Raw genomic sequence first — 25,393 nt, 5'->3', positions numbered from 1 at the left:
GGCGTACACTAGAAACGTCATTGAAAATGATGTCACAAGTAGGTGGATCCAGAAGAGAATCCTGCAATGTCAGCAGAAATACTTGGCAGAGATGCGCGCGCAGCCGTATGACGTGTGATTGACGTGTAACTAGGGGGTGAAGGGAACTTGGCATTTAGCTCTACATGTGGAGACAGAAGTCTGGGGGGTCAGGTCAACCTAATCCCAAATCATATCTAACATCTTATGTTTAAAGAACTGTATTATCCAAAAGGAAAGGTCTCTCGGACGGAATCTATTCTATACTGACTGTTAGTGCGTGTACAAGCGTCTAAGTGTCTACATGAGATGCATGGGGCATGAATCTTCCATGGTAACAGGGGCTATGAATTACTTGCATAAAGACAGTGAGGCCGGGCCCTTTGCTCGGTAGCCGGAAGGATGTTTACCTAAACTACTAGACAGGAATGTATTGGATGAGGAGCGAAGCAGATAACTTGAAGGCTGAATAGAGTTTTTGGCAGGCAACTGGCCGTGTCAGGCACCGTTAGCCGCGCAGGGAGTAGGACAAAGTTCATGGATACAGATGCGAGCTCAGACTGGAGCTTTCAGAGGCAGAAGGCAGGAAAAGGCTTGATGGCAGAATTCAGGGCCTACTTGCCTGAACTGAAAAATGTGGAAAGTGAACCACAAAGTCGGTGGCCTTTCATACTTAGGAACGTAATATCCGACCCATTCATGGCGGATCTGAAAGAGGACATGTTGACGGTGGACGCACATGTATTTGCGTCTTCATAACTGGAACTGGAGGGAACATACATGTACTTGTAGCATGTACATGGAGCCGTTGGGGTCTAAGATAGGGGACATAACTGATCATAAAAATTCATATTTCCTCAGTTCTGCTGCACCCAAACAGAAAATTATAGCGAACTGCTGCCACCTCGCAGCAGGCCGAAAAACTTTTGGGCCATGTATATGACGAGACAAAATTCCCTGACAACTGCTGACCCAGACGACCCTCCTCCCACGACGGATGACCTCCCGGACAAGAATACCACCTAGTTCCATCCCCCCCAATTTATACCCTCCCAGTAAAGCGTAGATGATAGGGAGCCCTCTGCTATTCAGTGGATAGGACTTTCCCAATTTCCCCTGTACTGTCTTCTCCATTCAGAATGGTGCTACACTGTATTTTTCCTTGACTGTCACATGCAGGTAGTGTCACTTGGAATATGTCTCTGTGTTTTCTCCTTTTGTTTATTTGCTGCTCTGTGCAAAATCTCATTAAGCACAAAAAAAAAAACAATTACCTAGAATAGCCAAAGGGAATTACCAAAGGTGCTCCCTATTTCTTGGGAAATAGCCTGCAACCGCTACAATGCACCTCACCAACAGCGCCATCTTCGGAGAAGGAAATTCATGGCCGCCTGCCTGCAACATTGAACACTGCTCATGGCCACCCCAAGGCCTCGTCAGCAACCCCCTGTAACAACTTATACCAAAGGCGTATTTTGGAACCTGTATTTCTTACAAAGCCAAAAAGGGGTTGCAAAGGTAAATGAACGAACACACAAGGGAATGATGAAGATGTGGAGAATGCCCACTAACCATTACCCTCTCGGGCCGCTGCAACCGCTCATACCGCAGCTAGTACCAAATAAAAAGCACGCACTTCAGGAGGCTAAAAACAAGCAGTCTGCACTTTTCAAGCACTCGTGCTTGTGGCGGCATCCACCTTGCGGGAGCGAGCAGCGGTGCGCAGGGGCCATCTGTTTGTAATTAACATGGCTGCGCCGCTGCTCGCTCACGCAAGGTGGATGCCGCCACATACACGAGTGCTTGAAAAGTGAAGACCTAAAGGCCCTCTCGTAGAGCAGCACATGCGCGCTGCCTAGGCGAGACCTAAAAAACCCTCATTCACTTACACAGGCCGTGAGGCGGTATATCTTGGTTCTCCGCAATATTTAAAAATGTGACAGCATCATCATTTGGTTTCTTTTTCAACATGCTATCCTCCACCAGGAGGAAAAACCACTGGTTATTGCAGTAGTGATCAGTGATGAAAACGTGAAAGTGTTTAAGTGAGGTGAATTTAAAAGGTAGAGACCTCTTATTCTCTAAACTGTACTTTTATTCAGTTTGGAATGGAGGTGAATAAAAACAGCGTTGTGCATAGAGAGACGAGTTATTAGTCTCAACGCACTGGATTGTCCATATGTATGGTCGACATGTTTCAACCCCTTGGGGGCCTTCTTCAGGACCTTTAAAAAGTGGGAACTGCGTATTGTCACAGCTCTGATGAGTGCCCCTATTATAATAAGGCCAATTAGTACCTTAAGGTCCTCAATTTAGGACTTCCTCGGGGTGCCGGCGGGCGTACTAGCCTGGCAAGAAGGTGAAGCACGACATGTGCTCGCTCTTCCTACCCGGGCACCGTAGGAAGAGCGAGCCTCTTCTTCCTCCCCCACCCTCTGATGAGATATACACATATCAAAGGCGGCAGACGCCTATGAAGCGTCCTGTCTTGATATACTGATTACTTAGCCATCCTGCTTGGAGGAGGTGACAGCACCTCCTGCCAGAGCAGGCACTGTTTCAGCCCTCAAAGAGTGTTAGCTCTCACCTGCAGGGGGTCAGAAACATGTATGTGGTGGCAGGCTAGTCTACACCAGTCAGCCAGCACACTAGATGTTCGTAGGTTTTCAGGGGGCACCTCTAAGGTGCCCTCTGGCTGCATGTATTAATACATCCACCCCTGGAATCAATACATGGTGTTTAATACCAAACATCTCTAATTTCAGTGAAGCCATTATGTTGCTAGGGAACTTGTTTTTACCAGTGTTCAGCACATGTACTTAAAATGGCGTCCCTGTTCACTTGTGATATCTAAGAATTTACTTAGACATCACAAGGGCATATCTGCTTATGCAGCTATGTCCACAGATGTAGTATAGTGCACCCTAGCCTGCCTTCGGGCTGTAAGGCCTGCTGTATGGGCAGCTTACCTATAGTGCTTGCAGTGTCTGTGGGCATGGCACACAGGGATGTGTTCATCACAATAGAGCCGCTCCCAGTAAGGTGTTAGTGCTTATGCTAATCAATTCGTGAGTACAGGCATCTCACAAAACGTGAAGGACTGGTCTCACACACCACCTGGTGTCATGCTTCTTCATTGACCAGTCTTCGCCCTCTAAAACCTTGGTTTGATAGAGGGCGGGCATACACCCGACAACAGGAATGCACTTCTAAACTAAATGGGGGCCCATTCAAAAAAATATAGTGAGTTTAAAAAGACATAGATGTCAAATACATTTTTAATGATGCTGGCATCTATATGGTAATTAAAACAGGGTGACCGGTGTGTTGGGGATATTATTGTCCCCCCACCGATGTCAGTATGGCCGACATGTTTCTGCCAAATGGCCCAGTAGGGTCTGTAGCATTCATCAGGACCTTGGTGAAAAAACTGCGGGCTCCACTCTTACCAGACTATGGTGAGAGGGTTTCAACTGAGTGGGGTGATGAGGATCACACTCCACTGTGATATGGCCTGTGTCTAAAGCCCTACGGTTGGGACACTGTGCCCCATAGGAGGGTGAGGGCAGGAGACCCCTTTGTTCAAGCGTGATACGTGACGTGATCTCCGCCTCTATGCCTATATCCGCGCTCGTCGATGATGGAGGAGCACGGATATAGGCGTAGATCACGTCACGTATCACGCTTGAACAAAAGGAGTCTCCTGCCCTCACCCTCCTATGAAGGGCACGGACCCTACTGGGCCATTTGGGAGAAACATGTCAACCACACTGACATTGGTGGGGGAACAATAATATCCCCAACACACCGGTCACCCTGTTTTAATTACCATATAGATGCCAGCATCATAAAAAAATTATTTGACATCTATAATGGGTTTTTAAACTCACTATATTTTTTTTAATTGGCCCCCACTTAGTTTAGAAGTGCATCCCTGTCGTCATGTGTATTCCCGCCCTCTATCAAACGAAGGTTTTAGAGGGCGAGGTGGTGTGTGAGACCAGTCCTTCACTTTTTGTGAGATGCCTGCACTCACGAATTGATTAGTATAAGCACGAACACCACCTTACTGAGAGCGGCTCTATTGTGATGAACAGTTTATGTTGGAGGCTGCCGGCTCCTAGTACCCCGTGCCTCTAGTTCCCTCATCCCAGAATTCTCTTGGGTCTTGTGGTTACACACAGGAATGTGTGCCACATTGTGTTTTCACTTTTATCTGCATCAAGACACGCAGCCTGCGATGGCAGTTTGCATGTTGGTGCTGAGGGGTTCCTTAGGGTGGTACAATTAATGATGCCTCCCTTGGGGAGGCTCTTTAGCCTCCCTGTCCTAGGTATAGGGGTACCACTTACTAAGGACTTAAAGGGGTGCTGAAGGTATTGCCAAATGGGGAACAATTGTACAGTTTTGGGAAAGAGACATGGCACTGGGGACCTGGATAGCAGGAATCCAGTGCACTTCTGTCAAAATGTAATCAGATACCAGGCAAAAAGTGGGGGTGATCATGTCAAAAAGGTGCACTTTCCTACAGCCTGCACTTCATACTTTCTTCAAGTAACTGATGATTGTGCATGGCTCGTGCTAGACCTGGCACCTTGGCATAGGTCTCCCTTCCATTTTTTGCAGTTGCCTCATGTGTTTTTGCTGGTGTTAGATGCTTTGGGCACTGTGCCACTGCTATCCAGTGCCACAGTGCAGGTGCTCCCTATGGTAAATTGATGTATGGATTAGTGATTCCATGATTGACTGATTTGGTTTACTGGTCAGACCCTAGTACAGTGCACCAGGAGTGCCCAGGGCTGGTAATCCAAATGCTGCTAGTGGGCTTGCAGCACTGGTTGTGCCACCCACAGAAGCAGCCTGTAAAAGTGTGTCTAAGGCTTGCCATTGCAGAGCCTGTATGCAGTCTGGTACTGCCATGCTGACTGGGCAAGTGCACCCACTTGCCAGTCCCTAAACCTTCCCTTTTCTTCATATCAGACACCCCTATGGTAGGCCCAAGGGCAGGGTGCATTGTAAGTATAAGGTACAACATGCCCTGGTGTGTGTGACATGTTCTAATAGTGAGTTACAGACATTTTCGTTTTTCACTATTGCAAGACTACCTGTTCCCCATAGGCCAGAATGGGCAGTTTGATTATTACATCTTAGAATCCTAACTGACTCAGGGAACATGGTAGAAATTCGAGTTTAGTATGCCTGAACTCAGAATGATAAAATACATCTTTTAGTGAAGTTGGTTTTAACATTCTGTGTTTGAAAATACCACTTTTTGAAAGTAGGTATTTTCTTGTCTAACCATCCAAGCCTGCCTCTGCTAGGTTTTGTATTCCTTGTCTGGAGTTTGAGTGACAGGTGCTGGGGGATTCCAGGAGACAGGGTGAGTCAGCCCAGGGCTGAATAGGAAGATCGGCATGTAGATGGGTGGGAGGATTTGCACCTGGGACCTGAATAGGGCTGTGCCTTCCCTCCACAATGCTGGCTCCACCCCCTGTGGTGAGTCTGATGTCTCTGCCCTGCACTATGAAAGGAAATAAGGAGTCATGTAAACAGAGTGCTCCAGGACTGACCAGAACGGTTTGAACTAGGCAAAGGCCTCTCTGCCTTCAGAGAACAAAGAGAAACTTAGTATAAATATTGGGACGCAAACCCAAGAACTTTAGATCACTTTGGGAAACAAGAAGAAACCTTTGCTGAGGAGAGGAACCAGAGAGACTGAGGAGAGACTATCCCTAAGCTTGAGGGATTGGCCTGCAGTGGTTGCCTGACTGCCAAAGAGAGGAGAAAGGAACTTTGTGTACTTTATTCAACTTGTGAAGGATCTCCAAGGGCTTGAGAAAAGAGCTTGCCTCCTGCTGAAGTCTCAGGGACAACAGACTTCACCAACCAGCTCCCCAAGAGTTCTTTGGAAGTGCCTGCTGTTTTGCAAGGCTTTCTGAGGGACTGCGTGTCGCAAGGAGCTGGAAGCGCGACTCACGAGCAAGAAGCGTGTCGCCGCACTGCCGCTGTTTCACAACAAGAAAGTGCCTCGCATTGCCAGAGAAGAGGATCGACGTCGCAGCAGAGGCCGCTGCATCACCGGGAAGCGTGTCGCAGGGCCTGTCGCAGCCCAGAAGAACCATTGAGTCATCGTAGGGTCCCCGAGGGCCTCGCATCGCTGGAGAAGAGGATCGACGTCGCATCAGATGCCGCCGCATCACCAGGAAGCGTGTCGCAGGGCCTGTCGCGGCTCGCATCGTTGCCAAAGCATCTCGCATCGCCGGAGAAGAGGATCGACGTCGCATCAGATGCTTCTGCATCACTGGGAAGCGTGACGCAGGGCCTGTCGCGGTCCGCATCGTGTCGCATCAAGAAAAGACGCCATCTTGGTTTCATTGCACCAGATCTTTATCGCATCGCGGCATTGCATGCCGCATTGCCACGGAAGCGCAGTAAGAAACCGACACATCACTGCCCCCCGCAGAGATGAACCGACGCATTACCGTTCTTGCGTGTAAGGAACCGACACATCACCTTCCCTGCAACACTTTTGTTGTATTGCGTTACGCATCTTAAGGTACAATGAACTCAAAGTGTTGCATTTTAACATCTAAAGAGAACAAAGCTAATTCTACCATTTTAAGTACAGTATTGTGGATTTTTGTCGTTTGTGGTCTTGTGATAAGTCAATATAAAGAATACTTATTTTTGATATAAAAGTTGTGTGGTGTCCATCTGTAGTGTTGTCACTTGATTACTGTAGGTGTTCACAAATACTTTAGACTCTGCCTCTGAGATAAGCCTGTCTGCTCGTGCCAGGCTACCAAGGGGGCAAGCAGGGGTTATTTTAGGAGTGTACCCACTTACCCTGACTAGACGCAAGGGTCCCTATTTGTCAAAGGTACCTACCTCTGCCAACTAGAGACCCCCAAATCTAACAGCCCGTTGACCAGAATGTTCATGTAGGCATCATTTCTTCATTCCTCCCTCTTTTCCCTCATTACAACCAGAGACAAGCGGGCAAGCTCAAATAGTGCTTCTACCGCTGCCTGTACTCATGTTATCATAAGAAGAAGTTCCCTCGGGGAAAGCTAACGGCCTTTAATTCCTAGACAGTTATAATGGAGTGGTCTTATGCCAAATCCAGGTTGCTAAAAGAACAGGGGCCCGATTCACAAAGGTAAACTGAGATAAAAGTCTAACTGTACAACTTTCGGTATTCACAAAAGGGCATTTACTAGTAGTATAGTTAGACTTTTGTCTCAGATTAACTTAAGTTTTGTCTCAGTTAGACTTAAGACCAAAACTTAAGTTAAACTGAGACAAAAGTCTAACTTTACTACTCGTAAATGCCCTTTGTGAATATTGAAAGTCGTAAGGTTAGACTTTCGTATCAGTTTACCTTTGTGAATCAGGCCCCAGGAGTTTAATTGGTACCCATATATTTAGATACACAGGCCTGTATAAATATTGGGTATAAACATTACTTGTATACAATAATGATATCTTACAAACAAGTTTAAAGAAAGACAAAATAATAATAGGTGCTCCTTGTGGAAGGCACAGTGTTAGTGAACCGTGAACAATGTTGCGCAGTGATACATAAACATTGAGTTAAATAACATAAAACGTAGTAGAAAGGGGCCACGTCCAAAATAACCACATGGGTTCCACCCTTAGCAGGCATTCATTAAATTCAGCAACTTGTACGTCGACGTTTCAACTTATAACTATCAATTTGTAATAGATTCTTCATCATTACAAAATTGGTAGACACCTACAAATATCAAATAGTAGAGAAGAAGAATGAATAATGGAGCTAGTATGTAATGTTCAAAGTGTCTTAGAAATCATTTATCAACTTAATCAAAAGCATTGGCTAAGGTAAGCTTACCTTTTGAGTAAAAATACTTTTACGCAGAACAAATATCCTGAATAGAACAGAATACATTTGCCGATCTAAAAGGACAGATACACATACATGGATGATTCTATTCAAAACACAGAATAATTAGTGTGACGAGAAATAAAACCGGATGTAGCACAAAATAGAGTCTGATCTGGGAGGCAAACTCTATATGGTGTCAACATGTAGGAGAGGTAGGATAGGGCTCCACCATGAGGGTCTTATTTTCAAGGTAATAGGTCGAATTCCATGGGCTATTTGGTTGTTAGCCAGTGAAGTGATATCAGAGCCCATGATGTGGTAAGTACATTTTGGGCTGATTATAAGGAGACCATGACAGTGTTGAGCACTTTGCAGCTTGCCTGTGACTTAAGCAGAATACTTTCTATACATTGCATTAAAATAGTAAATCAATGACATGAATTAGGCGGACAGGGAAGGAGAAAGAGCTGCATCTCAACTGAATAGTATTTTTTGTTGAAGTGGAAAATCTTTCAGCAGTAAAGAATATCAATCAGTTAGGAGTGATCAAATGGAAGAAGTTATGTGGATAACTATGCTTCAGTCAGGGTGGTTCATATTTCAGGTTTAAGAAAAGCAGCAGCAATTTGAGATCTGACATATCTGCGGGAAATCAGCAAGTGAAGTTGAACGGGAAAGCTTTTCAGGGACTGAATTGTAAGAGGGGCACACTAAACACAAGATCAATTTACTTTCAGACTTTCAGATATTTTCAGAAGTCAGGTCCAGAAGCAAAGGGAGAAGATGCTTTTCATAAGGTGTGGTCAACAATTGGGATTTATGCATAACTCTTTCAGCTAAAACTCTTAAGGAATTTGTTGCAGTTTAAGAAACTAGGCGTCCTGATTTAGATCTTGGCGGATGGGTTACTCCGTCACAACGCTGACGGATATCTCATCCACGAAAAATTAATCCCATCATATCCCATGGGATTTATATTTCAGCGGATGGGATATCTGTCACCGTCTGACTGAGCAACCCGTCCTCCAATATGTAAACCAGGCCCTGAGTACTGCTGGTTTGCATTACTTCCCTGCAGCTGGCTCAAGTGTGGTTTCCAAATGTGTAGGTCTTGTGTTCAGAAATTACAGCTCGGCTAACTTGCAATCTCCAGTCACGCTCCTCTTCTGCAGGCAAAAGCCTTGCACTGGCTGCTAGTTACGACATGTGCCATATTTAAGCAGTGTTGATTGACTCACAAGGCGATAGCCCGTTTTAAATTAAATGTATTTGTGTTTAGTGCACTCCTCAACTAAATAGTTCTATAAACCAAATTATTCCAAATTATCTTGTGCGCGTGCACACTCTAACTTATGCTGTCAACATAAGGCTAACCAGTTTGTTACCATCTTACCTGTACTCCAGACTATGCCATCACCAGCCCACAAGACTGCTCAGGTCCGCAGACTAAGCTTTTTTAAGGATCCCTCACATCTCGGAGTAGCAAGAGCGGTGAGATACACCTCCAGGTGTGAGTCGCTTCGCTATAGTATTTGCACATAACATATCTCTTTTCAGCAGTAACCCTTGATGTTGTGGCAGAGACAGCTCATTTGCCATTGATGGCATGAATGGTTTTAGGGAAATCTAGCATTTCCAAATACTTTTAAAGAAAACTTCAGAAGGGGTTAGAGAGCCATGGCAGCAAGGACAGGGAAAAGGTATAAACAAGCAAAAGGAATGTGGGTTTTTGGGAGCTTGAAACAGAAACTGAATGCAAGAAAGCATCTGAAGTTCACACTGTAAATGTTCTGACGCCTTTGTATCACAGGTGATTAAGGTATCATACGTTGATGCTTTTATTTTTTTATAATGATCAATTAGAATGAATGCTTTGGTGTGTATTTTCTTAAAGCGTTTTAAAATTAAGCAACCGCTGTGATCTATATAGTCATGGTTTGGACATAAATACAGTTCTAAACTTTTTGATACAATAAACAGAGATTAAGGAAGGTAGATTAAATTGAATGTAACCATGCTATGCTCGGAGTCATTTAGGAGTGTCTGCTACAAGAGCTTTACAGATTTATAAGACATTTCCACCATGTACTGTGATTTTTGCTGTGTCTAGAAGAACAAAGAAATGTGATACTTAATCCATATTTAGCAGTGGGGTAAATGACATATTAAAGTATATACCTCCTACAAGGTCAAATTCATAGATAAGTATATTTGCATTGACAGATGTTGAAGTCTATGTGATGTTTCTCCCTGTTGTTTAATGACAAATTGTAATTTATTTTCGAACTGATTAGGGCTCATCCACCTGGCTTAGAGGGGAGAACCTGGCTGAGGAACGTAGTCTCTCTGTGCCACTCTAATAGCAAAAGTGCTCATGCTGGTTTCTGTGAAAACCTCCCAGACCTCGCCTTTGAATTTACTCACCAACAGAACGGCAACCCCACCCTGCTTTCTAGGATCCAATGAATGGAACTGGAGACACTGAACCACCTTGAACAGAAGCGTGACCAATCTTTCTTGAGAGGGTGGGTTTCTGGTAGTGAGCAGATGTCACTATTGCCACCAAGAAGCAACACAAGGATGGCAAGCATCTTAGCTAAATAAATTGATCAGCTCTAACAGATCCCTCCTCTCATGGATTTCAAGCTGGTTGGCTTTTGCTTGTTATGAACTTTTTGCCATCTAATGGAATGCAGAGTTCTATTGATGCTTTGAGTTGAAGTTGGCGTCTGGTCCAACCCCAGGATTTGCCTGATAGCGGGCACAGCAGTGGCGGCTGGTGGAATTTGAAAGTGGTGAGGCGGTAGAACAAGAGTCCAAATTTAATACATCAGTGAGGGAAGCGAGCAAGCCCAACATTTCTGAGGCAGGCTCGGGGGACGTTGTCCCCGCAAGAATAATTTAAAAAAAATATATTATATATATATATATATATATATATATATATATATATATATATTGCAGCAATTTCCAGTACAATGTCTGTGATAAATGGACCAAAAACAAAGTTCTTATAAGCATTTAAAAAGGAAACCTCAAAAAAATATTTCATTGTATTTTTGGTTTGCTAAGCAAGTCTGACCTCAGAAGGGGCATATGGTATGGTGAAGAGTCTGCTGCCTTGGCAGGGGGAAGTGTGACACAAAAGACCTAGGAGGGAGCTTTATTATTATTTGAGATAAGTTCAGCTCGTCATTCCATGTCTTTACTCAAGTTTCAATGTGGTAAGTTAATTAGTAAGAATTACTTGTGATAATTAGTGGTAGAGTGGTGTATGGTTGTTTCATGCATTTGTTGGATGTATTAATAGACAAGCTACAAGAGATTAGATTTTGTTAGGGTGCAGGGTATGATTTTTAGGGAGAAGCTGTGATCTTTGAAATGAAGTGTGGGCAATTTGCAGAGATACCCTAATAGGGATTAAGACAAAACATGCATGTTACTTGAGTAGGCTTTACTCAATGGAAAAGGAAGGAGAGTGTCATTTGAAGGAAAAAGGAGTGCCGGCAATTAGAAGTTTTAAGTAAATGTCGTTTTTTCATGTAGGGTTTTTAGGAATGTCGTAATGGCTTACTGAGATAGCATGCAAAAACTGTTGAAGGCAAAAACATTATTTGCATGTGTTACAGTTCAACTGTACACGTTGAGAAACCCAGCATTCACACATACACCACCATCACCCACCAGGTAAATACAGTTGCAAAAATATAGTTTCATTTTCCCAACAAAACTGATGGAAGAAAACTTCTAAAACAGGGATGTTGAATTTGAAATGTTTATGCTTGGGATGCAGTTCTCCTTTCTATATGGTGACCAGAGTGGGAGCAAGAAGAATATAGTCTATTTTAGTGTGTTTGTGTAAAGTAATGCTTCTCAAGGCAGGTAACACTGGGTTTGCCTCCAGTCTGGAACACCCACAACATAGGCAAATGACGCTTGAGATCTCGCATTTGATTGTCATCAAGCCTTTCTGAAGCAGCAATCAGACACACAAAAGGAAAGACCCTGCCTAGAAACTTCCTTACCCATCTTCCAAACCTGCAGTGCCCAGGAAGAACAAAAGATCAGCAACCGCTCCCAAACGAAGTCCTCATTTAATTTCGAAGGGGACCGGTCTCTTTTCCTTCCCACCACAGCATCGAGTAAAGAAGAGAGGCAAATGCAAAAAATGTAGAAGAAAATGACGTTATTTGAATTTGGGATAATAGCACCATTTACACTTGGTCTGAAAGGGTGATGCCTTTCAGGACATCTGTCCCCATCACATGCAAAGCTATAGACATACATTACTGTGTTTTTTGGGAAAAGGCACAGACCTCACCTGGCGAAAGCAACATTTCCTATGTAAAGATTAAACGAAAAGGGCAGCGTCAATGATACCTCACCCCTTTGTCTCTAAGCAAGTCAGTCACTAGTTTGAATATGCAGCATTTTTGAAGCATTATGTTTGAGGTCTTGAAAGAGGTGTATTTTGTTGCCTTTGAGTGGAATTGGCCCTGTTAACCTGGATGCCACCAGGATGTTTCCATCTTTCTGAAAGTGATGCACATAAGATAGGGCATCTAGAGGGGCATTTGTTCTTTGTGTTCTTGGGTTTTCCCAGTAGTTTCGGTCTAGTTGAATAACTTTCCATTTCAAGTGTGGGCAGGATGTTCTTAAAAAGCCTTAATACATGGAGCTCATTAGCCCCACCTTCAGCATCAAGTGGTACATCTTTAAATCTAATATTCTGCCCCCTTGAAAATTTCTTGGTGAGTTTGCAGGTTCACATTTTGGTCTTTTAAGGAGAGGATCTTCTGACGCAAAAACTAGATTTCTTCCTCTCTTCTATCTGTTGCTTCTTCCAGCACCGCGACTCAGTTACCCAGATTAGACCAATCATGCTTGAGGTTGTGAAAACCCTTCAAGACCTCCTCTCTCAGTCAGTTGATGTTGTCCTGCAAGACTTAGTGCTCCACTAACAATGTAAGTGTTACTGGTGCATCAGGCTCATGGATGCTCGCCTGATAAGAGTCCTTTTTTTAAGACTGGTGATCGAACCAGTTTGTCTTGGTGGCCTGGGCGTTGAACCTTCCGTCGTACCAGCATTTCCTTTCAGTAGTTGTCTTTCCTCCTTTTGACTGAAGCCATGCTTGCCAATCCCTTTTCTGTTGTGACCAGAATCAGGGGTCCAAGAGACTCCACTTAAAGTCATATTCAGGTCGCAAACATAGGCTAAGGTCTCACTTGCCTACTGAGTAACAAACACCTTTGTGTTTCTCCCAACACCTCAATATAGTCCGGAAAAGGCAACGCCCCTTCATGACCCATGAAACCCACACTGAGACACCACATTTGCTGATGCAAACTTGAATGGCATCCGCTTAAACAAAAAACACATTCCTGGATGACAAAAATTAGTGAGGCACCTTGATTGCTATTTCAGAATAACCTGATAGGTTGATTTGAGACCTGGTTTAGAAGAATACATTGCAAAACTGAACACTACAATCTAAATGACCACAGATCCAAATTGTGTAATTAAAACTGCGCAACCACTATTCTCTTTTGTGAAACTACAAGTTATAACCAAAAATAACTCTCTATAATTACCTCTTTACATAACTTGTCAAAAACGTCTGTTGATTCCTTGCAGACACTTAATGGTACCACCTCATCTTACATTTCACTTATACTGGGTTTCCGGTTTTAACGTACTAACATGCTCAAAATTTCTGCATGAAGTGCTGTCAACTTCACATGCGTTCTCATGCTCACTCCACTTTACTACTACACAATTTTTCAACTCCACATCACACTCCTTCTCTTGATCATTATGTATTATCAATTAATTGTTCCCCACTTGGATCATCAACATTTCCTTTACAAATTTGTTTATTTGATTACTAGTCAATAATTGAATCTTCCTTCTAAGTATCAATACCATCACCGACGACTATGTACAAAATCATTCCAAAAGCTCCTCTATTTTAAACATAAAACCATTGCCATGTACACTTCTTAATTTATACTTAGGAGAAGCTTCAAAAATCCTGTTACTTCGATTTTTATTTCTCAAGCACAGTATTTATGCCTGGTATGTGCAAAGACTCATTCGAAAGTCTTATTGAAGATGACGGTTATGAGGATTCCCGAATCAACAAAAAGATTAAGCAAACCATCTACAACCAGAACAGTAACACTTCCATCCCAACTTGCAATGGTGCATTGAAAAATAACTGTGTACACCACTGTATACATGATCTCCTGTAGCTTAAGCACATTGGTCACCATGTTCATGCCCGTTGTTTTTTTTGTTGCAATTATGACACACTCTTGCAGAGCACCCTAAAATATTAGAATTACTACACACATTTTACCAGGAAGAAGAAATCTTGAAATTGGGGCTGAATCTCAAAGATCAGCATATGCAGCACCAATTACTCACTGACCTGTTCAAATTCTGTTTTGTCAAAGTTTATTTCTCTACACTCTTGCTCCCATTATATATATATATATATATATTTATATATATATACTCACTGCGTCATCAATTGCTCTGTTCAGATGTTTTTCCTCATCCTGCTAACTCTTCAATATGATAGCCATTTCTACAACTCCTTTTCAGATTGGGCTTTTCAAGAGAGTTTATCTTTATAATGGGGGTACCAAACTCCTAAATGGTCTCTAAACTTCTGTGTGAAGGTATCGAATTTACGAGGGGCAACTAAATTGCCGAGATCAGCCACATAAGTATTACCCTGCGTATTGTTCCCTGGAAACCAACTTGTGCCATTTCGCAAATATTCTCTTTTCCACTTGTTCTCAATTCCTTGGACTGCTTTTTCGTACTCATCATATTTCTGACTATGTGGAGGTGCTCACATACAAACAATTCTCACTTTATACTCGTAAGGATAACTTGAGTATACTCAAGTCCTCACTTCATTGAAGTACAGAGTACAATCTCAAAAGGGCTGCCAAGCTGCAGTTGGAAAATGTGTGCTTGGCAAAAAACACAGCACAAGATGGCCGCTGCCAAGAAAGCTGTGTGGTGCCAACTTCGGCCCTGCATTGGTCTGATGTATTTTGTTCGCCTGGGCAGATCGTCGAGGTTATGCACAACGAGGTGCACACTGAAGACTAATGTATAACTTTAAAAACACAGCACGTTAGACCAAGGTTCGAACATGATCGTTGCTGAAGATGGAAGGGAGGTCACCAGTAACCGAAGGGATGAGATCTATACTGAGGAACACTGGGTTTGCTGTGGATTAGTACACAATTAACACGAATGTAATGAAGACCAGTATGTAATAAAGAAATTATAATGGTTTAACAACAACCAAAAGGGCAGTATTAGAACACAGCAAAAACAATAACAAAGTAAATGTTCTAGTTCGAGAAAAAGAAACTTGGTTTGTAGAATGCCAAACAATAGATTACACCTGACAAGAAAAAACTGCCTATAATGAACTTTGGAAAATTCAATGGCTACAGAGAAGACGCCAGTCCCGGACGGCCTGCCAGCTAAGTTCTACTCAACATTTGCTTCCCAGTTGGCACCCAGACTGGAAGCTCTATATGCCACATCACAATAGCTGGGGCGCCTTCCTGACTCCACGCGAAGTGCCACTGTAATTCCACTCCCCAAGACTACTTCCCCAGGGTCCCACGTAGTAGATTATCAGACGTTATCCGTGCTCAACATGGACTTTAAAATCCAGAGCAAGATTTTAGCGATGAGACTGCTCCCATACATGCCCACGCAGATACATGCGGATCAAAATGGGTTTATCCCATCACGAAACACCTTGTACAATCTGAGCAGGCTATACTCCATCCTTTTCCGCCCAGAGGCCAAATCCCTCAAACATGCTGCAATACTGTCGATAGACCTTGAAAAGGCTTTCGATACAGTTAGTTGAGACTATCTCTTGGCATGCATGGAAAAGAGGAGACTCAGGGAGAAGTGGATTACCTGGGTTAAAATGTTATATGCCAGCCCGACAGCTAGAGTTAAAACAGGTGCAGTGATTTCTGCCAAATAAGGGATATTCTGAGGCACGAGGCAAGGTTGCCTGCTGTCGCCGGTGCTGTTTGCACTGGCGATGGAGGCCCCTGGCTGCGCTGTTTTGCCAAGGCAGGATGGGACTGGGACTGGCATTGGACAAAAGACCACATGTTGTTTCCTTATATGCAGACAACCTGCTGATTTAACTACAAGAGGCGGTGGATGGGTCAGAGACGGCTCTGAAGCTCCTAGACAGCTTTGCTGCCCTGATGGGGCTATGAGTAAACAGAGCAACAACTTACCTTTTCCCAGTGGCAGGGCCACTGCCGAGACCATCTGCGCTCCCGGTGGACCTTAATTGGGCTCAAACCATGTTTACGTATCTGAGCATACAGGTTTACCACTCATTGGTGGATATGCGTGAAGGTAATCTTGATAGAGCGCTCAGATCGTTAAGGTCCTGTGTGGCTTTTTGGAGCTCAGTGAAGCTGCTGGTGATGGCGCGCATATCATTGGCCAAAATGGTAATGTTGCCCAGATTATTATATTTTTTTGAGAACCTCCCTTTGGTGTTGCCCAGAAGTTGGTTTGCCCCCCTAGATTCATTAGTTCGGGACTTGATATATGGTGTGAGGGATGCAGAAGGGTCTCACTGACAACACTGAACGCCCGGTTCAGAATAGGGGTCTGTGGGTGCCCAACTTCTAATTTTATTATTTGGCCCCCAAACTACAATAGCTGGCCCAATGGCTGGGGGCGTCAATACAGAGGGCATATTCAAGGGCGAATTGAGTGCCCACCCCACCCTATTGTTGGCCAGGATACTAGATCACAAAGTGGTGACCAATTACAAGTCAACGCTACAGTTCACTGCACTGCAGTGTTGGAAGAAAAGCCTGGCTAAGCTGCCCGTGACCCCCAGGTACTCGCCAAGACTCCCCCTGGTGGGCCTCCCTCACAGAATCCCACGCTAAATATTTACCTCGGACCAGTTGTCAGAATGGGAGGAGGTGGGTCTCAGGACGGTGGGTGACATCTACCAAGAAAGGACTCTGATCCCCTTTGTGGAAATGGTGGAGAATATGGGTTGCCAGTGGGTCAATTTTTACAATACAAGGCCCTGGTCCGCACCTTTAGAGAATTATGGGGGTGTGAAACTTTAAAATCGGAATCTCTCGTTTTCTGATTCAGCTATGCCTCATCCATACTCACCTTTAACCTGTTTGAAGCATGACTCTGTCCCTGACACCACCTGCATAAACATTAGGTCATGAAGCTACAGTTGAGACATTGTAGGCTGCGTAAACATGCAGAGTCACCTTGCTCGAAGGTTTTCAGGCAATAGTTAATCCTTAAGTAAAGTCTACTCAGAATAGCACATTTTGTTGTTCAGCCTTAAAACGTAGAAATTGCAAAAGACACCGAGGCTGTCAGATTCTTGCCTCTGGGCGTTCCTTGTTTGTGATCTTCCCTATAAAAACCCATGTAGCCATTGTTCAAGTGTGCTCCTTTCCTTTAGTAACTCCATGGTGCTTGTTGGATGGAGACCCATTCTGAATGCTTAATAAATTACCTATGGTTTTTACTTTGCTCCACTGTTGATTCCTCCTTATTTGATAAAGAACCCACAGCGAAGTGGTGAGCCCTGCACCAGCAGGTTATAGATTAATCTGCTCCACAAATTGACGCCCAAAGGTGGTGCCCCATCAAGCGATTGCAGTCGGACCGGGGCAGGAGATCAGGTCGGTAAGACGAACTTCGCTGAGGAAGCGCCCCACCTGATGAGATTAGTGTTGCTCGTGGTCCAAGGTGATTTTCCAGCTCTCCAACTCGGATTTTCCACGCGGCTGCTAGCCTTGACTGGGGCCTTCAGATGGTCATTTTTGGATCAGGGAGGATCGACAGGTGGGAGTCGAAGACTACGCATGAGGTAAATCTGTATTGAACCGGTTCATTTGTTCATTTGGTTAGGATTTGTTTGGTATTTGCTTGACTTGGTATTCGTCTTGACTTAGTATTTGATTGGTAATCTGTTTTGAATTTGGTAATTCGTTCGGACTCTGTTTTGAATTTTGAAACCTAGGTTCTGTTTGGTATTTAGAGATCTAAGATTTGTTTTTAAAGAAAGTTAGGCCAGCTATGTTTGACAGTTTGCGTATGTGGAGGAAAGAAGTGAAGGAGCGGCAGCTCAAGGCAGAGAAGGTACAAAGGAAACAGTAAAGGAAAACAGAGTATCAGAAGTATAAGGAATTAAAAGATAAGGAAGTTCAGGAGAAAAAGTAATGTTTAGATAGGGAGCATGAATTATTAATATCTAAGGAATATATAGTTAGACCAACTGTAGCAGTTCAGGTCCAACAAGAAGATGTGGATTAAGATATTGATGGGTTGTTGATAGAATGACCCCCACCCCCATATGTACCTTTAACACCTCTTCCCCCTGCACCATTGAATGTTGTTCCCCTTGTACCCCCGGTTCCACCTCCTTTGCCTGCGGTTGTTCAGCCCCTTATTTTTCAACCAGTACCGGTACACTCTTTACCTTCTCCAACTCAGGCCACTGCACCCCTAACCCAAGCCACTGCACCCCCCACCCCAAGCCTCTGCGCCTCCACCTCAGGCCACTGCACTTCAAATGTCTAATGATTCTGTACTTTCTGCATCTGTTCTAACCCCTCGAGTTCTTTGCTCTACTATACCTCAGTTTCCTCAGGATGCGATAAGATTGATGGTATTAAATAGGTTAAGTGATTTAGAAATAGAAGTAGAAGACATGATAAATCAGATTCATGATTTTTTCTGAAGGCGAGCTTTTTTGTCTTCTAAATAAGCTCTATCATCAACTTCTGGTTCAATGGGAGATGACTACAGGGTGAAATGGCCCGGATGATGTTAGAGCAATTAATAGACAGTGTCAGATAGGGGCCTTCCCTGTAGATAGAATTAATAATGCTATTGCAATGATAATTGGATAATTTAATGAACTCTCTTCCTCTCCTTGAATAAAGATCTATGAGGGAAGCTGCGCCACAGTTCATTCCTGGAAGAGGGAATGAGGATAATGATGACGCAAATAGTCCTAATGCTAGAGCCCATTTTTTATACAATTGGATATATACGTCCTGGAAAGGGATGGATGTACTTATTTTAAAAGCCTCCTTACCAGACATAAGGAAAAATCCTAGGGGATTTTATGATCGTGTATAGGCAGCCATTGATTCCTGTATCATGACTTTAGCGGATATCGATATGTTTTTTTTGGTATGATCCTACCACCTGTTATGTGGCGACTTACCTGGAAACAGGATCATGCTGTTGATTTGGGAGGAGATTGGGCTGCCATAATAACAGCTGATAGAGATAGGAAACTTGGTCAGAAACCTAGTCAGCTCATTCTGGATCTGCCATTGTAACATACGTACTTATATAAAAACGATGGTTCCAGCTAGGAAAATAGATTGGGCACTCCTTACTGCTTGTAAACAAAAACAGGGAGAGGCCGTCCCCGATTTCTTTACTCGCTTTGAGGAAGTTTCCTCTAATGTATGTAATAGCCCTATTCTTCCTGTCCTTAAAGGGGGGATGGAATACAGGATAACAGTTTATCAATTTGTGATCGATTTGAGAGAAAAGTAACAAGATAGTAGTCCCTCAATAGCTTGTTGTTTCTCAGGTAAAGTTAATACACCTATGAGATTTTCTGGCATCCCCGTTCAAAGCCCTATTTCACAACAACTGTATGTTAGTACAAGGGTCTCCAACATTTTCTGTAACAAAAGTTACTAGTAATGTAAAATGAGCACCCCATCCAGGAGTATCAGCAGTAATCACATTGGTGCATTAGGCACGGTTTTCAGCAGTAATAATAAAAAAAAGCAAGGCTTTGACAATTTAAACTGAAGAATTACATGTGTAGTACATGCAAACCATAGCTACAATACTCCCTTGCAACAAGGTATAAAAATGAGTAATGAATATCTTCAACTGAAATAACAGTTTTAAACACATTTTAAAAATGTTACCTATTTTCTCTGTAGGCATCAGTTTATGAGTTGTGAAAATACAAAAGAGATGTTGTTTTGAATGCCTGAGTTTTATTTTTTAAAATACAGGTTGGACCGTACACTGGTAAGCTACTCGTTGGAGACATTGCAACACAGCAGAAGGTTTGAAACAAGTTACAGTGAAATTATTGTATCACTTAGTATCCTTGGGACATAAAGTATCTCTTTTTCAATAACAGTATTGTCAACAGAAGATTACCTATTTAGGTCTCCTCCTGTCAAAGGGGGGAGGGGGGGGGGTTGCGACGATACACCAACATAGGATATAATTGGTGCAGAACTTGCAGAAACCACTGACTCAATCTAATATCTATGCGTTTATTACCAAATGTTTCATAACTTGCAAACCCCCTGCTTGCCTTAACATTAAAGCACATATGCATGCCGTTTTCTTTGGACTAATCAGTGTGAAGCTGTCTTTTTGCAATTTAGAAATGCTTTATATAATGCTCCTGCTTTAGGTAAAACTTGATTATTACACATTTTTGCATGTAAAATATGGTTGCAGCTTGGCACAGTCCCATGTAAGAAGGAATAGGTCATGTGCATATTTCTCCTCCACATTGGACCCCACTGCGATAAAGCAATCTGAAATATATATTTAAGGTCACAATTTGACAGTTATGGTACCACATTTAGTGGACATCTAAAAAAAAAAATGTATTCAGACCAAGCACCTGACCAGTGCGATATTAACAGGGTATGAGTTGATACTTTTTGCTCCAAAACATCACTCTGAAATGCTGTAACATTTTGAATCCACCCACTGTACTACCCCTCTTGGAGTCCCAACAAGATGAGAAGCAGGATTGCATATTTTATTACTGAGAAGGAGACTAAGGGACGGGTAGACCTGACAGATACCGCTATATCCGGTCCACCAGGAGAACTGTCGGTGGATGGTGCATGTTACAAACTACCTGATGGCTCTAGTACAGCGGCCTTTATAGTTACTCCCTTGAAATCTGTGGTTGAGTTATGTAAAATACAACAAATGTCAACGCAATCTGTGAAGCGGACAGCTTTGACTAGAGCTTGTGAATTAAGTAAAGATTTGACTGTAAATGTCAATATATACCTTTGGAGTTGCCCCCTTATTCGGATGACTTTGAAAAGAAAAGAAAAGAAAAAAAAAGGTTTTATTTTATTTTGCATGGTGATAAGATACAGTATGAGAAATGAATAGTAAAGATACTGGATACCTTGATGGTACCAAAAAGAGTTGCTATTGTTAAATATTTTGTCCACAAGAAAATTATAGATGAGGTAATACAGGGAAATACTTTTGCCAATGAAACAGCTAAACAATCAGCCTATTTAGAGTATAGTTTAATGTATATTGTAGGGACAGTTAGATGGACACCAGAAGTGACTATGTTTAATCAAACTCTAGATTTCATTAGGGAAGTACAGGAAGAAGCTACGGAGGAACAGAAGGAACAGTGTAAAAAATATGGGTGTCAGGATGCAACAGGATGTTGGATAGATCTGTCAGGAAAGCAAAGATGAATGCTTCCAAATTATTATGTGAATGTTATTGTTACCATCGCCCACAGTTCATCCCATTTCAGTGCTAAAGGAATAGTGGCCATGTCAGATCATGTATGGTTCAATAATCTGATTCCCAGGGTGGTAGAGTTCTATGTCAAGAAGTGCATGGTGTGCCAAACTTATTGCACAAGAAAAGGTACCCCGTTTCAACAGGATATTTTGCACCCCCAGATCTGCCCTTTGAAGGTCTTGCTACCAGTTGAGGTGGTTATGGGGAGGCCAGCAAACGTATAGGGTGTACCAATATCAAGGACAATCTAACATTGAATTTACCATTCTTGTTGATTACTGTGTTGACTAAAGATCTGCATTTGATCCATTCACAGGTGAAGGCCAGTCTCTCTCCCAGTCTTAAAGGTCCAGGTCACAAGCTGAGGCCTAGAGACGGTGTCTTTACCCAACAGTTTCAGAGGCCAGTGCAGGTTCTCTTCACCACCAGACTGCTGTTAAGTGCACAGGGCACAGACACTGGATCCATGGCATATGATCAGTGGATGACAAGAGGAATATCTGATTTTAAATACGATCAGATCTCTCAGCAAGTGCCTTTTGGAGATGGTGACTTTTTGAAACATGGCGAAGTGAAGTCATTGGAACAATAACTTGCTGCCATCATGGCTGACCAAGATGAACAGATTCTGTTTGAGCATCCTGACATTGTTCAGCCTTGATACTAAGTGTGGCCAAGGGCCAAAAGAACTATAGACTTTGATTGAAGAAACTATCTCTGGAGAGGTAGCAACCCATGCCGGTGGTCAAGAACGCCAACGTCTGGACCGGTACATAAGCTTGCCAGTGAGGCTTTGAAGCAAAAGACACTTGGGACTTAATGCTCTCCGATAGTGTAGTGAGGAAATTTTGGGAGAACTGAGACTACATTGCTCTGTTTCTGGCTGATCGTTACGCTACTCTTCGGTACCTTGGCAATCAAACACCAAATACTACAGTAAGAGGAAGGAAGGTTAAGAAACATACAGGTTGGATATAAAAGATCAGTATAGGGAACAGTGATACGTGTCTTCTGATATAAGTATTTGCATATAGATTAGGTTGAAATAGGTAGAGTTGTCGATCTGCCATTAAGGACCTTTGGGAAGGTGTTTTTGACCTATTAGGAGGAATAGAAATACTTGCCCCGAATGCCCCCGCTAAATGCTGACAGTTTTGGATTAGAAAGAGAAAAATAGGGATATTTGTAGGTTTTCTATTGTTAGTATTGGGTTTTTGTTGGGGTCTATTTCTGAGGCTTAAAACTTATTACCCTGTTCATAGCCTAGTGCCCTCTACTTCTACCGCAACTGAACATTATCACTTCACCTTGTCCTCTCTTAAGGATTCACACATAAATACATAAAACGCCCTTAATGTTAATTGAGCCACACAAAAGCTTCATCAAATAACTGCAGAATTACACCAGGAAAAAGGAGCATGGACTTGGTCAGAATGGTTTTGAGGTATTGTTTCTGCTTGAGGCTGGACATAATTAAAGGGAATAGTGATTATAGGAGCCATATTGTTGTTGCTGCATTCAGCATGCCCCTGTGACAGGTACAGCTTATATAGCTACCTGTAACAGTATCAAGCCTTCCCCAAATAATGTTCATGAATTAAGTAGAGAAATGATGGTACAACTTGAAATTGATTAAATAATGAAAATTGATTTATAAGTTAATACATGTAACTTCCTTATGGATTCAGCACAGCTGAAAAGGAAAGACTGTGAAATCTTAAAATCTGAATCTCTCGTTTTCTGATTCAGCTATGCCTCATCCATACTCACCTTTGACCTGTTTTCAGCATGACTCTGTCCCTGACACCACCTGCATAAACATTAGGTCAGGAAGCTAAAGTTGAGACATTGTAGGCTGAGTAAACATGCAGAGTCAGCTTGCTCGAAGGTTTTCAGGCAATAGTTAATCCTTAAGTAAAGTCTACTCAGAATAGCACATTTTGTTGTTCAGCCTTAAAACGTAGAAATTGCACAAGACACCGAGGCTGTCAGATTCTTGCCTTAGCTCATTTGTGTGTTCTTTCCAAAGTTCTATTTACCTCTGGGCGTTCCTTGTTTGTGATCTTCCCTATAAAAACCCATGTAGCCATTTTTCAGGTGTGCTCCTTTCCTTGAGTAACTCCATGGTGCTCGTTGGATGGAGACCCTTTCTGAATGCTTAATAAATTACCTATGGTTTGTACTTCGCTCCACTGTTGATTCCTCCTTTTTTGATAAAGAACCCGTGGCGAAGTGGTGGGCCCTGCACCAGCAGGTTATAGATTAATCTGCTCCACAGGTGGGAGGAGGAGCAGAACCGGATATACACCCCTTACTCCATGCATTGCTTCCCCTGGGGAGCACTGGCCATCAGGTAAAGTGGCTATATATGACACTGGTGGAGGCATTGTTGGCGACGTTACCTAAGATCAGAGAGCGCTTGGAGCAAATACTGAACAAACAACTCACAGATCGTGAATGAGGGAAAATCTTGGCATTCCACAAAATAATATCGCGTAAAACCAGACTGACATATATTCAGTTCAACTACGTTCAGATGAAGTACTTGACCCCATACCAGAATCCGTAGGATTCGTGGAGGAGAGGCGGGGCGTGTCCGAGATGCTTACAACAAGATGTGGACTTTCTACACATAATTGGGCATGCCCAGTGCTGACCCCCTTTTGGACTAAGGTGGTCCGGAGAACAGGGGCGACTTTGGATAGAAAATGAGATACCACTGTGGAGGTGTGCCTTTTAGGCCTTTTCTCTCGCCCCCCGAAACGGAAGGTAGGAAATAAATTAATTGACTTAGCCATTGCCCTCGCAAAAAGACGAGTGGCAATGGCTTGGAAGTCTAGCACAGGACCGCGAATAGAAAGCTGGGATAGAGACCTCACAAACTGGGCTGAAGCAGAGACAATAGGATTGGAAATGCCAATAAACAAATGTTTTTTAAAAAAAAATCAAAAGCTTGGAAAATCGCCATTTATTTTTAAACAGCTGTAGAGGGCCTTTGTAAATTTATTCTAGGGTCTTTTCAGAAAAGAATATTGTAGATGAAGTGCCTTTTACTAGCAATGGCCGCAATGAACTTTGCAAGGTGTGCAGCGTGCTAATGATGGTGACATTATGTAGGTTCTGCAAAAACCCTATAGGGTAAACAAATTACTGGTCCTAATAACTTGCTTCATCTCAAAACCATTTTCTGCATTAGAGACAACATTATTTATTGCAGAAGGTGATTCTTGGTTTAGTAAAGACTAGATTACCTAAACCAAGTTAATGGAGGGAAGTTTTACATTAAGCCTACTTACAATCTGAGGCACAAGGAGATAAAATGAATTATCCAGACTTGTGTGGTTTTTGGTGACAATTTTCCAAAAATACCATAACCTAGGTGCCTTTTGTCTACAAACTCACACGTGGTGAACTGTGTATTATGTTAAATGACAACCAACAACCACGTAGATTACTTAGTTGCATAACAAAAACTTTCCGATTTGGAAAACGTGCTTAAAAAAATGTGACACAATATGTAAAGTTACATATACTCACAATTAAATTGATAACAGCCAAAATAAATAAGATCACAATCACACAGATAGCCAGGTTTCCTTTTCTGCCTCTCAAGCCAGTTTTATGAAGGCGGTCTTCATCAATTGGAATATATCCAGCCTTAAAGTTACTGTTATGCTCTTTGTTTACATTCCTTCGCTCTACTGCCTTCTCACGCATAGACTTCTTTACAGGGCCGTTTGAACTCTGCAAAAACACGAAATAAGAACATGGTCAATGTACATTACATTTGTATATCTTTCACACACTTTGCTAATCATTTACCTTAATGCAAATGAGCTAAAACAAGACAATATAAATATCTGAGCTGTCACATTGTACTTGTATTTACA

The 25,393-nt window shown here is 42.7% G+C and overlaps 1 protein-coding gene across 2 annotated transcripts in view; it reads right to left on the bottom strand.

Moving 5' to 3' along the window:
- The window catches only part of SGCB (sarcoglycan beta), a 290,526-nt gene that overhangs the window by 148,858 nt on the left and 116,275 nt on the right, over positions 1-25,393 (bottom strand). For both annotated transcript variants that reach the window (XM_085642109.1, XM_085642108.1), the window contains one exon: positions 25,041-25,247. In XM_085642109.1, coding sequence (XP_085498235.1) covers positions 25,041-25,247 — 207 coding nt within the window. The remainder of the gene's footprint in view (positions 1-25,040; positions 25,248-25,393) is intronic.

Source organism: Triturus cristatus, chromosome 2_2 (genome assembly GCF_964204655.1).
Source record: "Triturus cristatus chromosome 2_2, aTriCri1.1, whole genome shotgun sequence".
Taxonomy (NCBI): Eukaryota; Metazoa; Chordata; class Amphibia; order Caudata; family Salamandridae; genus Triturus; species Triturus cristatus.
The sequence above is the reverse complement of the archived record's forward strand: the minus strand, read 5'-3'. Positions and strand labels throughout refer to the sequence as shown.